This window comes from Clupea harengus, chromosome 15, assembly GCF_900700415.2.
Source record: "Clupea harengus chromosome 15, Ch_v2.0.2, whole genome shotgun sequence".
In the NCBI taxonomy this organism is placed as follows: Eukaryota; Metazoa; Chordata; class Actinopteri; order Clupeiformes; family Clupeidae; genus Clupea; species Clupea harengus.
In genome coordinates this window covers 28,068,991-28,083,990 of record NC_045166.1, presented here as the reverse complement: position 1 = coordinate 28,083,990, position 15,000 = coordinate 28,068,991, and the positions used below count along the sequence as shown (strand labels likewise).

Below are 15,000 nucleotides of genomic sequence, written 5' to 3'. Positions count from 1 at the left end.
GGTATGAGCAGTAAGAACATGAGCAGCAATAAAGGTGATTAGTGCAGATGTGATATAGAGATATGTAAAGTGCAGGTGAAGTACAGGTGAAGGTGGCAGTAGAGGTTATAAAGTTATAAATGAGGTAGGAGACATGATAAGATATAAGTACAATGAATATGGATGACAACAATTTAACATAAATAGATATATACAATGAACAATTAGTGCAAATGTTCAGTGGCTGGAGGTAGGTGTGTTGCAGTCAAGTCAGGGTAGAGAGGGGAATACAGGAAGGAGTGTGAGGGGGTAGCCAGGGGGAACTATCACCGTGGTGCAGAGTTCAACAGGGTGACAGCCGCAGGGAAGAAGCTGTTCCTGAGCCTGCTGGTCCGGGAACGGAGGGCCCTGTAGCGCCTCCCTGAGGGGAGGAGGGCAAACAGTCTGTGGTTGGGATGGGAGCTGTCCTTCTCGATGCTGCGCGCCTTCCGCAGACATCTCTTGCGCTGGACAGCATCGATGGTGGGGAGTGGGGAGCCAGTGATGCGTTGGGCAGTTTTCACTACCCTCTGGAGTGTTTTGCGGTCCGCAACAGAGCAGCTGCCAAACCAGACTGAGATACAGTTGCTGAGGATGCTCTCAATGGTGCAGCGGTAGAAGTTCACCAGAATCTGAGGAGACAGATGGGCCTTCTTCAATCTCCTCAGGAAGAAGAGACGCTGGTGAGCCTTCTTGACTATGGTTGAGGTGTTGAGGGTCCAAGAGAGGTCCTCGGAGATGTGGATACCCAGGAATTTAAAGCTGGCGACACGCTCCACCTCCGTCCCGTTGATACAGATCGGGGTGTGTGCGCCACCTTTGGTCCTCCTGAAGTCCACAATGAGCTCCTTGGTCTTCTTGGTGTTGAGAGCCAGGTTGTTATTGGCACACCACTCTGCCAGGTGCTGAACCTCCTCCCTGTAGGCCGACTTATCGTTGTTGCTGATGAGGCCAATCACCGTTGTGTCGTCTGCAAACTTTACAATGGTATTAGAACCATGTACAGCTGTGCAGTCGTGGGTGAAGAGGGAGTAGAGGAGAGGGCTCAGCACGCAGCCCTGTGGGACACCAGTGTTCAGGATGAGGGTTGAGGAGGTGTTGTTGTCTAACCTGACAGACTGGGGTCTGTTGGTTAGGAAGTCCAGAATCCAGTTTCTGAGGGAGGTGTTGATGCCTAGATCACTGAGTTTAGTGATCACTTTGGAGGGGATTATGGTGTTAAATGCAGAGCTGAAGTCTATGAACAACAGTCTCGCATATGTGTTACTGTTGTCCAGGTGGGAAAGGGCGGAGTGTAGTGCCGTGGAGATGGCATCCTCCGTGCTCCTGTTCTGGCGGTAGGCGAATTGGAGGGGGTCCAGTGTGGGTGGTAGGCATGTTTTAAGATGAGCCAGGACCAGCCTCTCGAAGCACTTCATGATGGTTGCAGTGAGTGCAACTGGGCGAAAGTCATTAAGGCTCGCTGCTTTGGAGTGCTTTGGCACCGGCACGATGGAGGTGGTCTTGAAGCACGTGGGGACAGCTGCTTGGGCCAGTGACAGGTTGAATAAGTCAGTCAAGACCTCAGTCAGCTGCCCAGCACAGGCCCTGAGCACCCGTCCAGGGATGCCATCAGGGCCAGCAGCCTTTCGTGCATTAGTACTGCTCAGTGCAGCACACACGTCGGTGGAGGTTTATATTTGATATATCATTTAATATAGGCATACAAACAAATAGAATTACAAACTGTCCCACCATCTAGCTGTTCGGGAAAAGTTCGGCCACGTCTTACCCAGAATCGCCGTTCATTGTATGGTTTAAACGGTATTTCATAGTTCAAGCTCACCGAGTACAGTGCACACCTTCTGCGTAGGAGTAACGTGTATCTATTCAGGAAAAGTACTTGTACTCGAAGTACACTAACTAAACTACCGGTAAGTAAATTGTAGAGACAGAGCAGCATATTCATTTCACCTTCCATGTTTATTTTGATGTTATAGCCTCTCAAGCGCAAGCTACCCCCAGTGCCATGGCAACCTACAACTACAGTTTTCAAATGTATCTGCCTAGGGCAGCGTTTTTGAAAAGCATGGTTTTCAGTGTTGGAATACGCCGTTTTAAAGTAAGGGGTGTCGTGTATTCCTACCAGACTATTTAACGGGATGCTATGGAGCAGTTAACCTGGATATTAACTATCCTAGCTATCTCTAGCTTAGAGACCCATCTTAACAGTTTGCAGTTGCCTGTGTGTGATTAACTCATGTTAATATGTGTGAATATGAACTTTTTTGTGAACATAAACTCGTTAATATGAAGCTGCACAGGCACCCTGAGGGGTAACCATAGCAACCCAGACACTCAATGTTCGCTGAAAAGTTTAATTTCCCCAAATCAGCTCACCAATAAAAGACAGTCTTGAATTCAAAGTGATCACAACTTTTAATGTGGACGGAAGGGCTAAACGGAGAAATATTTATAGTTTTTATATTTACCTGGGTTAGTTTGCTGGAACCTCTTGAACCAAAAGCTCTAATTCTAATTTTAGCTCATCATCCACGGTGGAACACACAGGCTCTTTCTTCCCTATTTTCGCGGAGCGCTAAATAACACTAATGGGCGGTGTTAGGCGCAGATGACGCGACGAGGGTTCTTGTTTGATAAATAGGATGCAAAATACAGTGCGTTATTTGCGGTTTGGCAAAGGCGCAGATTAAGCTGCGGTCGCAATGTTAGTAAATGAGGCCCTCAGTGTGTAAATGTTCCAGTGGCTGTATATTCAAAAGCATGAATGTGTGTGTGTGTGTGTGTGTGTGTGTGTGTGTCGCTGTGTGTGTGTGTGTGTGTGTGTGTGTGGTTGTCTGTCGCTGTGTGTGATGTTATTCATGTTTACATGAATCTGGTTTTGAATTTATATGTGGGTTTGCTAATTTGATCATGATTCTATGCCCGTGAGTGTATCCCTGTGTGTGTGCACGTTGTGTGTGTGTGATTGCTTGCATGTCTCTATGTCCAACTTACACTGTGAGAACTCCTCTCTGGTCACTGGTTCAGGAAAAACAGCCTGGACTTCAGACACTGAGACAGAAAACATCACATTACAGCCCATTCAACTGAGAGAGAAGGGCATTCATGAATAGATTCATAAAATTCATTATCTCAATTAAAGCAATATTTCTACAATCATTTTCACACTTGTGTCAATATCATGTACACTTTTTCAAAACACTAAACACAAGTGAGCTAAACTTTGGATACTTTTGCATTGCTTTGGTACAAAATGTATTCAATGACCACTTCTTCTGATATTCATGGATACCTGTCTCAGTCAATGTTCACCACCAGTAACACTCTGTGTAATTACAGCAATTTTGCAGACATTTAGATACTCTGCTCAGAACAATTCACTTCAAAACTTGACAACATTAAGATCACTGTTGATGGAAAGATGCAGTATTCGACAGACAAATGTATACCCCTGAAATAAGACAGATTATTCTCATTGTTTGCAGAAATTGTGTTCAGTTTTATGCTTTGTTTTGTTTGTTTTCAGCCTTGTTACCAACTGTACAAAAGTGGTACAGAACAGCATTTGCATTGAAATGTGCATGTGTGATGTAGTTGTTGCTGAAGACATTTTCCATTTACAGTTTTTTACAATCACAAACAATTTGAAGCATTGCAAAATGCACATATTATGTGTTGCTGTATCCTCCATTTTTACATAGTTTAGTGTTGCATTGCTTAGTACATATTGTAATCCAAAACAAATACAGTCAAATATAAAATTCAGCTCTATGCTTCAAGACAACTCTATGCTAAATGTTCTGTGGTAAACTGTAGTACCAAGAACAGTGTGCAGACATGTTTCATTCCCAGTACAGAATCAACAGCACATGAGTCTGCTACTAGAAGTGTCCTGCAGCCTTAATGCTGATCCGTGGTGTCCTCTGAATTTAGTGTGAAATCTTTATGAACTTCACATTTACTTTCTCCCTTGACTTGAATCTTTAGCACATCTTATCCAACCCTGAAATCCCCCATATTCCACAAATATTTATAAGGCAAGTGTGATTTCTGGGTCGCATTCTCTCAATGAGAGCCCTTGACTTACATATACAACAGTAATAGTCTCATTGAGAGCCCATGACTTACATATACAACAGTAATAGTAGGAGAATGTCTTCAGCAACAACTACAACTACTACATCTTGGTAACACGGCGGCAAACAATCACAACAAAGCAGAAAACGGACTTCATTGAAATGAGACTATAAAGATTGTTATTGTCCAGGGGTTTTCGTGGTCCGTGGCCCCCTGGTGGTCCGCGACGGCATTGCAGGGGGTCCGCGACATGAGCCTTTGTTGATCAGTTCACCATTTAATTTTTTTATTTTTATAAATTCGCTTTGATATTTCAACACATTTCAAGATTACTCTTGAATATCGTGAAAAATATCAAAGAAATGACACTGACAAGTGCTGCAGGCGGAATATGTGCGCGGGGGGAGGGGGCGTGGCGACGGCGATTAGTGATCTACCCTGATAACTGCACATATTTAAGTGTTATAGGCAGAATATCTGTGCAGGGGGAGGGGGCGTGGCAGCGGCTAGCTATCTACCCTGATAACTGCACAAATGTAAGTGTTATAGGCAGAATATCTGTGCGGGGGGAGGGGGAATGGCAGCGGCAGTTACACACACGCACACGCGTGCAGTCACATCAGTGGGCCGCAAATTACTTTCTAGTCAGAATGGTGGTCCCTGGGACAAAATCAGTTGAAAACCCCTGTTATAGTCGATCTAAAGATTCAAGGCAAGAGAGAAAGTTCATTAAAAAAACACCATAGATCAGCATTAGGGCTGAAAGACACTTCTAGTGGTAGTCTTATGTGTTGTAGTTTCACTTACTGTACTGGGAATGAAAAGTGTCTGCATGCTTTTTTTGTGCTATAGCATACCATCGGAGATTTAGCATAGAGCTGTCTTGAGGCATTTAGCTGAATTTCATATTTACTGTATTTGTTTTGTATTACAGTATGTACTGTAAGAGATGTCATATGTTTTTATTTTATTTTGCAATGCAACACTAAACTATGCAAATAGGATACAGCAACACATAATATATGCATTTTGTAATGCTTCAAGTTGTTGTTTCTTTTAGTTCACTGTACATTGAGTGATGACGTAGTTTAATGGGAGAGAGCTTATGCTATAGTTATGGCAGCGTGAGTCACGTTTGGGTGAGATATGAAGTGTTTTGGTGGTTGTAGTGTGTGTGTGTGTGTGTGTGTAACACACTGGTTGAAGACTTTTGATGTGTTTTTAGTGATGAGGAGGGGGGGTATACAGTATGAACTCAATCAGAAGTAGTTTAACATGTTCTTTTTAAAACAAATGATCCAAAGCCATTGAGTATCAGCTTTGCAGTTTGTTTCTGAACATGAAATTTAACTCCATCTCTGACCTCCATTGGCTTCTGTTTTTGTCTGTGGTTTCCCAGATCACAATGTACATTTTAAGATCTAGTAATTATGCTTTATTCTCTCCTAAACCCTGGATAAATACATCTCAGGGCATTTTTAGACATGATTAATATCAAGGCCTTTATTTCAAACTCTGGAGCCCAACCACACCTCCATGCCTCCTACGTCTCACAGCTGAAAGAGGGTTTTATTGAGATGAGATTATATCAGAGATAAGATACAGTGAAACTATTATTTCTGTGCTAGACCCCTGATGTACAGGCTTAGAGGCTGTTAGAATCAGTCAGTAATTACTTACTCTCTGGTGGCAGTAACTCCTTACTGCTTGTTCTTCTGACTGGGAGCTCAGGATCAGCATCTGGGATCCCAACACAGAGAGACACTCATTCACCCAGGATCTGAAGACCACACACTTAACCTAAACCCTGTTCACAACATTTTTACTGATGTGTCTAATGCCTCAACCCAAACTGAGATCAAATTTCAAATGAAGTTTAAACTCATAGTGTACATACTAATACAGACACATGAAATTAAAACAACATATTTCATCAGATGGCTTCAGCAAACTAGACCTCAGAGGGCTACAAACCTGATCAGTGTAATAACTATTGATACTGTGTGTGTGTGTGTGTGTGTGTGTGTGTGTGTGGCAAAGCCCCTATTTTGTCTTTTCTTTAGTCCCGTTTCATGATTTTGTGGCCTTTTATTTTCTGAAGTTACGATGCTGTTGCATGTTTTGGCCTATAGATGACGCTGTAATACCAGGGATAATGCAGTTTTCATGACGGTTAGGAAGAGACAAAGCTAACTTAGACAGAGTTGTCGAGAGAGAGTGAAAGGAAGCAGTCGTTGCTTGTGAAGTGAGCTGTAATACGTGCGAAGTGTGAATAAATGAAGACAACCTTTCCCAGCACACCGTCAAGAGTGTTACTTTCTTCAAGTGTGCAAAAAAGAGAAAGACAGAGAGAGAGAGAGAGAGAGAGAGACTCACATTCTAAGGACTGGATGATCTGGATAATCGTTACTGTTGAGAGATACAGAAAAATACATCAAAATTAAGTGGGATCCTTGTCTTCTCAAACTGTGAAATAAGGAATTCATCATTGAGTCAGTTCTACATGTTTATCCACCCGCTGCAGATATCCTGACTGCTTCCTGCCTGAAGATGTCATCCAGTTTCTCCTCCAGCTGCACCTTCACTCCAGAGACAGATTCCTTCACAGCCTCAAAAGAGAAGCTTTGGTTGAAGGTCATGCTGGGTAAGTCCTTAGAGCGAGGAGAGTCTCTGATTGACAGGACATTCTACAGAGAGAAATACAGAAAAGGTGAGGCAGACCACCTGAATATTCAGCCAGGTCTGTGTTTCCCCAAAGGCTGCAGACATGATGGGTGAATTCAGTTGGTTTAGTGTGTAATCACTTATGTGTTTAGGTATTTGAATATGTTCGACACATTAAGACATTACATTAAAAGATCTAGAAATTATGCATTTTTCCTCTCTTAAAACCACATGGATGCTTTATTTCAAATTCTGTCACCTTGAGGAAATGGATGTGATCCTCTGTGTGTGAAAGCTGCTCCAGCTCAGCATCTCTCCTCTTCAGCTCAGCAATCTCCTGCTCCAGTTGCTTCAGGAGGTCTTCAGCCCGACTCACCTCAGCCTTCTCCTGATCTCTGATCAGCTCTTTCACCTCAGAGCACCTTCTCTCAATGGAGCAGATCATCTCAGTGAAGATCCTGTCACTGTCCTCCACTGCTGTCTGTGCAGAGCTCTGTTAGGAGACACACAAAGAGGAGGGGGACAGGAGACACACAAAGGTAAGTGAAGGAGAAAACTCACTCTGGTGTGACTGGCTCTTCTTGATCAAATGACCAAGGACAAATCCTGCCAAACATGTCTTTCTGTGATGGTCTGTATCATGTAGAGATGGCAGCATAACGGTGATAACACAATAACAAGCGATTGCTGAGCCAGCTGTTGTCTTATGTGGTCAGTTCTCACCTTGAGAGTCTCCACAGCATTCCTCAGCTCCTGCAGCTCCTTCTCTCTCTCCCGGATTCTCTGCTGGAATCTCCTCTGGGTCTGCCCCAACTGCCTCTGTTTAAACAAACAGCTTATTTTCATTGGTGGATTGTTTACAACAATGATGATCAAACATCACACATGACAACTGAACATTTATAAGCAAAAACCTTTAAGTGCATTTGAGTCTTTTCAAGAGATTTAATGACACATTGAAGCGGTCGCTATCATCTTCAAGTGAAAATCAGGATAAAGCCATGAGCTAAGTTCAAGAGGTGTCAAATGGGGAGGTTGGATAACGGTGTGTGGTCCATATTATGTGCCACGTTGTGTTTTATTTTGATTGCATGTTTGGGTTGCCGTGTCTTTAATTAGGACCACTCATTATTGGAACTCTCTGCCGGGCACCGCCCCCTTGACTGGGCACCTAACCTGCGGCTGACTTCGCGGTAACAGGTGCTGGTAATTACCGCACCCCACCCCCCACCCCCCCGCTTCTGTGTCCGTAGGCTGCCAGTGAAAGTGCATTTGCTACTTGTGAAGATACTGGCGTCTCTCTCTCTCTCCCTCTCTCTCTCTCTCTCTCTCTCTCTCTCTCTCTGTGTGTGCGCATGCGAGTGTGTGCTTGGATAGGCCAGCGTAGAGCGGCTGCTATGTGGTGTAGCGAATGCTGACGGACTGAAGGGGAATTCTACAGTGGATGGTGCTCCATTGGGCTGGGCCACAGACTGTTGTACATGGACACCAGATAGATCTGTGTTACGGTGTACCTTTTGTTTTAGAAAGCAAAGTTTGTAATAAATATTATATTTTTTAATCATAACTCTCTGGATGATTCTGTTGTGTTGCTCCCACTGATCGAAGAACCTGTACACAGAGAGTCCCAGCTCTTTAAACTTGGTGGTGTAGTCGGATCTACACTGCCGCTCCCCATTACAGGAACACTGGTATTAAACAGCAACAACTTGTCAAGATGGCTCAGAACCTATAGAGCCTGTTTTTACTCAACCTGATAATCATTTCCTGATTCTTCCTTTCTCTAACGGGCAAAGTAATTGTGGAAACAGCCAGACTTAAAGACTGGTGAGATAGTGTTCTTGTAGTTATAGTATTACTTTCACAGTTAGTACGTATCAGAGCCCTCATAGAAATGTTGGACACACATGTAGCTCCAGTACAAACCTGTTTGTCTGTCTGTTCTGCTGCAGCTGAGACTGTGTCATGGCCTTTATGTTCGTCCATTGTGCACAGATAGCAGATACAACTCTGATCCGTTCTACAAAATATTTCAAAAACCTTCTTATGATGAGAGCAGATCCTCTCCTGTAGCTGGCCCATGGCATCAATCACTGAGTGTTTTCTGTCTGGGTTTACATCATTGTGAACTCCAAAGTGAGTTTCACAGTAAGACAACACACAATCCAGACAGGACTTCACAGCTTTGAGTTTTGTCCCAGTAAAGACGTCACACTCCACATCTCCAGGTCCAGCAGTACAGTGAGCAGGAACATCAGTTTGGATTCTGGTCTTCTTAAATTCCTCCACCATTTCAGCAATCAGAATGTTTCTACCGAGAACAGGTCTTGGGCTAAATGTTTGTCTGCACTGGGGGCAGCTGTAGATGCCTTTACCATCTTCCTGATCCCAGCAACCTTTAATACAGCCCAGATAAAAAGTGTGTCCACATGGAACGGCAACTGGATCCTTCATTAGATCCAAACAAACTGAACAAGTGAAAGAATCCTGTCTTTGGGTCGAAGATTCCGCCATTTCTCACAGCCACGATCACACACAGGGAGATAACAGTGTGAGAGTTCAGTTTCTGTGGCATGTGTTTTATTCTAAAGAGGAGTGGCGGAGATGTTGTTGACACACTGTTGGGGAGGAGTCAGTCAGATTATTTGAGAATGTGCGTCTATGTGTGTGTCTGTGTGAGTATGTGTGTGTGTGTGTGAGATTGTCTGTGTGAGAGAGAGATAGAGAGAGAGGAAGAGGGAGGGAGAGAGAGAGGGAGAGGAAGAGGGAGGGAGAGAGAGAGAGAGAGAGAGAGAGGGAGAGAGAGGAAGAGGGAGGGAGAGAGAGAGAGAAAGAAAGAGGTGGGGAGGGAGAGAGAGAGAGAGAGGAAGAGGGAGAGAGGAAGAGGGAGGGAGAGAGAGAGAGAGAGGAAGAGGGAGAGAGAGAGGGAGAGAGAGAGAGGGAGAGAGAGAGAGAGAGGGAGGGAGAGAGAGAGTGAGAGAGTGAGAGAGTAAGAGGGAGAGAGAGAGAGAGAGAGAGAGAGGGAGAGAGAGAGAGCAAGAGGGAGTGTATAGCTGGTACACCTGAGGAATCAACACAGTGCTTGGTGTGACATGGTGTTCATGAGAGAACTTCATCTGCAGTGGGCCTGAGAACTGTCTCTTTGGATGTGCAGTTGTGTCTTTAAATCATTTAGCAGCTTTAATTTGAAATAGTGAGGCATTTACACCAACAAAAAGTAAAAACAGCATCTTTCCCTGTCTCTATAGTGTTTCAACAGGAAGGTAGAGAGGAGGAGAATGTCTCCACCATTTCAGCAATCAGAGTATTCTTGTAGAGTGTAGGTCTGGGAGTGAAGAGTGAAGGTGCGTTTGCACAGGGGGCAGCTGAAGACTCCTCTCTGATCCTCCTGATCCCAGCAGCCCTCAATGCACCCCATGCAGACATTATGTCCACAGGGAATAGTCACAGGATCCTTCAGCAGATCTAGACAGACTGGACATGTGAAGGAGTCCTCTTCTTTCTTTAAATTAGCCTCTGCCATTTTGTTTGCTTTCTCTCATAGCCACAAGCACACTAAGAGAAAGACCTGAGAAAAGTGATACTTCAGTTTCTTTTCACTAGAACATGGTGTGCTGAGGAGTGGCTTCCTAGTAATTTTGTGTCGGTCTTTCAAGTTCAGATGGAGGCGGGGAAATATTTGTCCTCACAAAATAATGTGTTACAGCTACATTGTTAGACTATATGATATGCAGGGTTTCCCTGAGACATGATTCTCATTTTCTCTACTGCTGCTGGTAAATAGCATGCAGCCGTAACTGAATAGACAGACTGTCACAAAACCCATAAAAGTTACTGAAAGAACAACATACAGATGACCGGGTTAAATATGTCTACATCTCACAAAACCTATAAGGGTTACTAAAAAACAATACACAAATGACTGTATAAAATACACTGACATGTGCACATGTGAATTTGCAGTCATGGGTTGAACTCAGCTAACAAGATGGGGGGGGGGGGGTTGTTCACACACACGCTAGCATACTCAGTAAAACTTTACACCCACTTACTTACTCTCCTGAAACTGGTATGAGAAAATAATAACAAGAGTGAAAAATACTTAATCGTGTAAAATATCCACAATATGCCTTAAAAACATGAAGAACTAATCATGTTGATGGTTGATGTTTCCTCAGTGAGAACATTTACTCGCATGAGGGAAATACCGCCATCTCTGCTGGATCCGTGGGTGGACACGAAAACAATCAATCTCAGGCTTGCAGATCAGATAGATCAGATCACTGATAATGCCATTACACCTCAGCTCTGAAATATAACCAATGGAGTAAACAATGAATGAATTAAAGACGTTTTGCACCCACACACACACACACACACAAACACACACACACACACACACACATATATACACACACACCACACATACAGCAGAAACATGCATACTACCAAATAGACACACACACACACACAAACACACACAGAAACCTTAAGTTTACCTACCATGTGTGTTCTTCATAACAGTTTACTAAAGTGTTTGAGTGCAAAGTAATACTAGTTACAGCAGGCTATCAAGTGTGTGTAGCTTACATTGTAAGAACTCATCTCTGGTCTCAGGTTCAGGAGGCAGAACACTCTGAACTTTAATCACTGTGGAGAAAAAGAAACTAGAATGAGTGCAAACTCTCACAAATATTACAGTAACTAATAATGCCAATTCCAATCCCAGCAATAAACCCAGATCATAAACAAGATCTTTCTACACATATGAAACAAAAAGTGATTTGCATACCAAACAAACATGCTTGAAATCAAAGCAGAGGAAACATATTCCAGACATTTAGCTCCTAAATAAAACAGTGAAATGTTTTGTATGCTTCCAGAAGTTTCCCAGTCTCTCTGTCAGTTCAGTGACAGACTGCTTCACCTGATCAAAGGCAAAGTGCTGGTTGACCTTGATGGGTCACACACAGACTGAGAAGTCTACAGGCAGAAGGCAGAAGAGGGGAAACATAGAGTAATATACTCAAACAGAAGTCACTGATTCATTCCTTTGGGAGAGTGCAGTATGAACGGGAGTGCAAAGCATCAAGTGATGGGCGACAGTGACCCCTGGTGGCAACATCTAAGAAATGTATTTTTATCATAGCCCAAGAGAGAAGGCGAAAATGTTTGTGTTTTTAATCCAGAAAGTAATGATGGCAGATTGTTATCCCTGTATATGTGTAATGTGTTCATGTGTATTAACAGCATTGCTTAAGGCAAGAGGGCTTCTACTTCATACAGCAGCAGTAATAGTTTGTGGTTGTAGTTCCTTTAAACATTCAAACTACTTGTGCAGCCTGTACCACTGACTCACAGCAGACTTGGTGTAGATGGCCAATTGAGTTTCAGTCCAACCCAGTTTAGGAGGACACCATTTGTACCTGAGGAAGATGGATTGTGTTGAGTGAGAGGGAGCGTCGGCCCAGACGAGCGTCCTTCCTCTGCTCACCGATCTCCTCCATCCTCCTCCTCCTCAGGAGCTCTTCAGCCCGCTGCAGCTTGGCCTCCTCCTCCTCAGCTCTTCTCTCTATGGAGCGCAGGAGGCCACTGAAGATCCTCTCACAGTCATCCACAGCCGCCTGGGCACAGCGCTAGTAGGAGACACAGAGGATGTCAGAGGAAGTCTGTGTGTGGACTTCACAGGGGTCCCAGACAGTTACTCTGGCTTTAATCTCCTTCTCTCTCTCCTGGATTCTCTGCCGGATTTACGGAACTCCCTCTGTGGGTAAAGACACAGTTCCACTTAACTGAACTGTCAGGAGTAGACTACCTCTACTTAATGCTCCTGCATTTCAACAGGCAGCGCATCTCTCTTTCTCTTTCCAGATGTAACAACCAACACCCCTGATCTAATGAAAGCATATGTCTTGCTATAGTACTCTAGAAGTAGTGGGAAACTATAGGTACCCTATAGAAGAGGTGTGACACCATCTATTTGACCCCGTGTGTTTACTTGAGGGTTTGGTTGGGATCTGGTTGGGGTCTCTTATTAATCCCAATATCTTATCACTAGAACTGGTATAATAACACAATCAATATCTTATCCTTATAACTGGTATAATAACACAATCAAGCCTGATTTATGTATAATCAGCGTTACTCACCTCATCTTTTTGAGGAGGGTGTTTTCCAGAGGCACTTTTCCCTGCTCCAGCTTAACCCACGAGCACAATTCACCGTTTCCCCTTCAAGACCAAAACACACATGGAAATACACAAAATTATACAAAACAGTTTTAACTGAACTATTCATGCTCCACAGATCTGATTAACAAAATAAAACATCAAGAAAGGTGCAAACCAGAGTCACACGAGTACAATGTAACTATATGAAATCAACAACAACAACCGAAACTGCAACTGCACTGATCTATGTGAAATCCACAGTATGGTTCTATTGTAGAGCCTCTGCAGCATACTGCTGTAAATCACAACCTCATTTGGGTCGATTAGAGTGAATTAGAGCATCTTACTATAGATCTGTAGACCTCATGCTTATTACTATTCATCACAATTACATAATGAGAAATGCAGCCTGCTCAGTTCAACATCAGTCCATGTCTGATAAACAGGTCAGAGAGGTTAGAGACTTTTTCAAAATCATCTAACAGAGCTAGCGCTGACCAGTGAGCTAGTGCTGACCAGTGAGCTAGCGCTGACCATTGACCAGTGAGCTAGCGCTGACCAGTGAGCTAGTGCTGACCAGTGAGCAGTGAGCTAGCGCTGACCAGTGAGCTAGCGCTGACCAGTGACCAGTGAGCTAGCGCTGACCAGTGAGCTAGCACTGACCAGTGAGCAGTGAGCTAGCGCTGACCAGTGACCAGTGAGCTAGCGCTGACCAGTGAGCTAGCGCTGACCAGTGACCAGTGAGCTAGCGCTGACCAGTGACCAGTGAGCTAGCGCTGACCAGTGAGCTTCACCTCCTTTTTCCTCTTTGCTTCCTCATGAGGTAAGAATGAGGAACGTCCAGGTGGGCTGCCACATTAACCTCAAAGACAAATAGAACTCCATCATTAGCATATTTACAATTATCTAATGATTAAAAATGGTGAACTTCCCTAAATGGCTTCATACAATATTGACTCATCCTACAATCCAAGCTCATCACTACTGATACATTGTTCAAATGTCCAAATTCAAATATAGTTGATCCTACCAGGGCAATACCAGTAGACAGCAATGGAATGTAAATAACACAGGAAATATGATCAATATGATGTTCTTCTCAAAACAAGGCACAAACTTTAGGACACTAAATGAGAGATTAGGTCAAAAGCAAGTAAATTCAAATAATTTGTTTACATACAGCTGCATTTGTGAACCCTGTCAATACCCGAGCTGCACACTGATGAATTAAATGTACAGGAAAGGCAATATATAGACTTCATTTAGTCACTGACTGGACCAGATATGCACACACGCCACAGCAGCTGATGGTGGGACATGCCACGCAGTGCGAGAGCTTCCTGGTGTGCCTGGCTTTGGACCCTGTGTCCCCCTGGTACAAGTCTGTCTTCATGATCTGGCTTTGGACCCTGTGTCCCCCTGGTACAAGTCTGTCTTCATGATCTGGCTTTGGACCCTGTGTCCCCCTGGTACAAGTCTGTCTTCATGATCTGGCTTTGGACCCTGTGTCCCCCTGGTATAAGTCTGTCTTCATGATCTGGTTTTGGACCCTGCGTCCCTCTGGTATAAGTCTGTCTTCATGATCTGGCTTTGGACCCTGTGTCCCCCTGGTACAAGTCTGTCTTCATGATCTGGCTTTGGACCCTGCGTCCCTCTGGAACAAGTCTGTCTTCATGATTTCCTTCTTCGTCCCCCTGACTCTGATCCTTGTCTGCTCGCTCCGCATCGTCTCTGAGCTCAGGCGCAGGCATCTGGATCGCCATGACAACATCAAGAGGTTGTGGTGTTCGTTGTCTATCTTCCTGCCCAGCAACGTGGCCCAGGTGCTGATCTGGGTGAGGATTGGGTCCCAGAGGTCGTGTGAATCCGTGGAGGTAATAAACGTGGTCTTCTACACCACACTGACCCTCACCTTCCTCAACAGCATACTGGACCCTGTGCTCTACTACTTCTCCAGCCCCGCCCTCCAGCGGGTGTGCAGACAGCTGGTGAGACTCCAGAGCACAGAGGGGACGGTGGACACAGGGGAGGACAGGACTAAAGACAGCAGCTCCCAGGCTGACAGACA

General features: G+C 44.2%; 1 protein-coding gene and 1 long non-coding RNA gene across 2 annotated transcripts in view; both read right to left on the bottom strand.

Annotated features, from left to right (window-relative positions):
- Positions 1–10,285, bottom strand: part of LOC105902463 (tripartite motif-containing protein 16-like) — a 19,523-nt gene extending 9,238 nt beyond the window's left edge. The window contains exons 1-6 of the mRNA XM_031581890.2: positions 10,165–10,285; positions 8,689–9,158; positions 7,486–7,581; positions 7,022–7,255; positions 6,614–6,785; positions 3,016–3,072 (exon numbers count right to left, since the gene is read on the bottom strand). Of these exons, the coding sequence (XP_031437750.1) occupies positions 3,016–3,072; positions 6,614–6,785; positions 7,022–7,255; positions 7,486–7,581; positions 8,689–9,158; positions 10,165–10,285 (1,150 nt within the window). The remainder of the gene's footprint in view (positions 1–3,015; positions 3,073–6,613; positions 6,786–7,021; positions 7,256–7,485; positions 7,582–8,688; positions 9,159–10,164) is intronic.
- Positions 5,582–6,499, bottom strand: LOC122133545. The gene is made up of 3 exons (XR_006152854.1): positions 6,475–6,499; positions 5,779–5,878; positions 5,582–5,654 (listed from the first exon to the last, which is right to left on the bottom strand). It is a non-coding gene; the product is annotated as an uncharacterized LOC122133545 (long non-coding RNA).
- Positions 10,286–15,000: the final 4,715 nt, after the last annotated feature.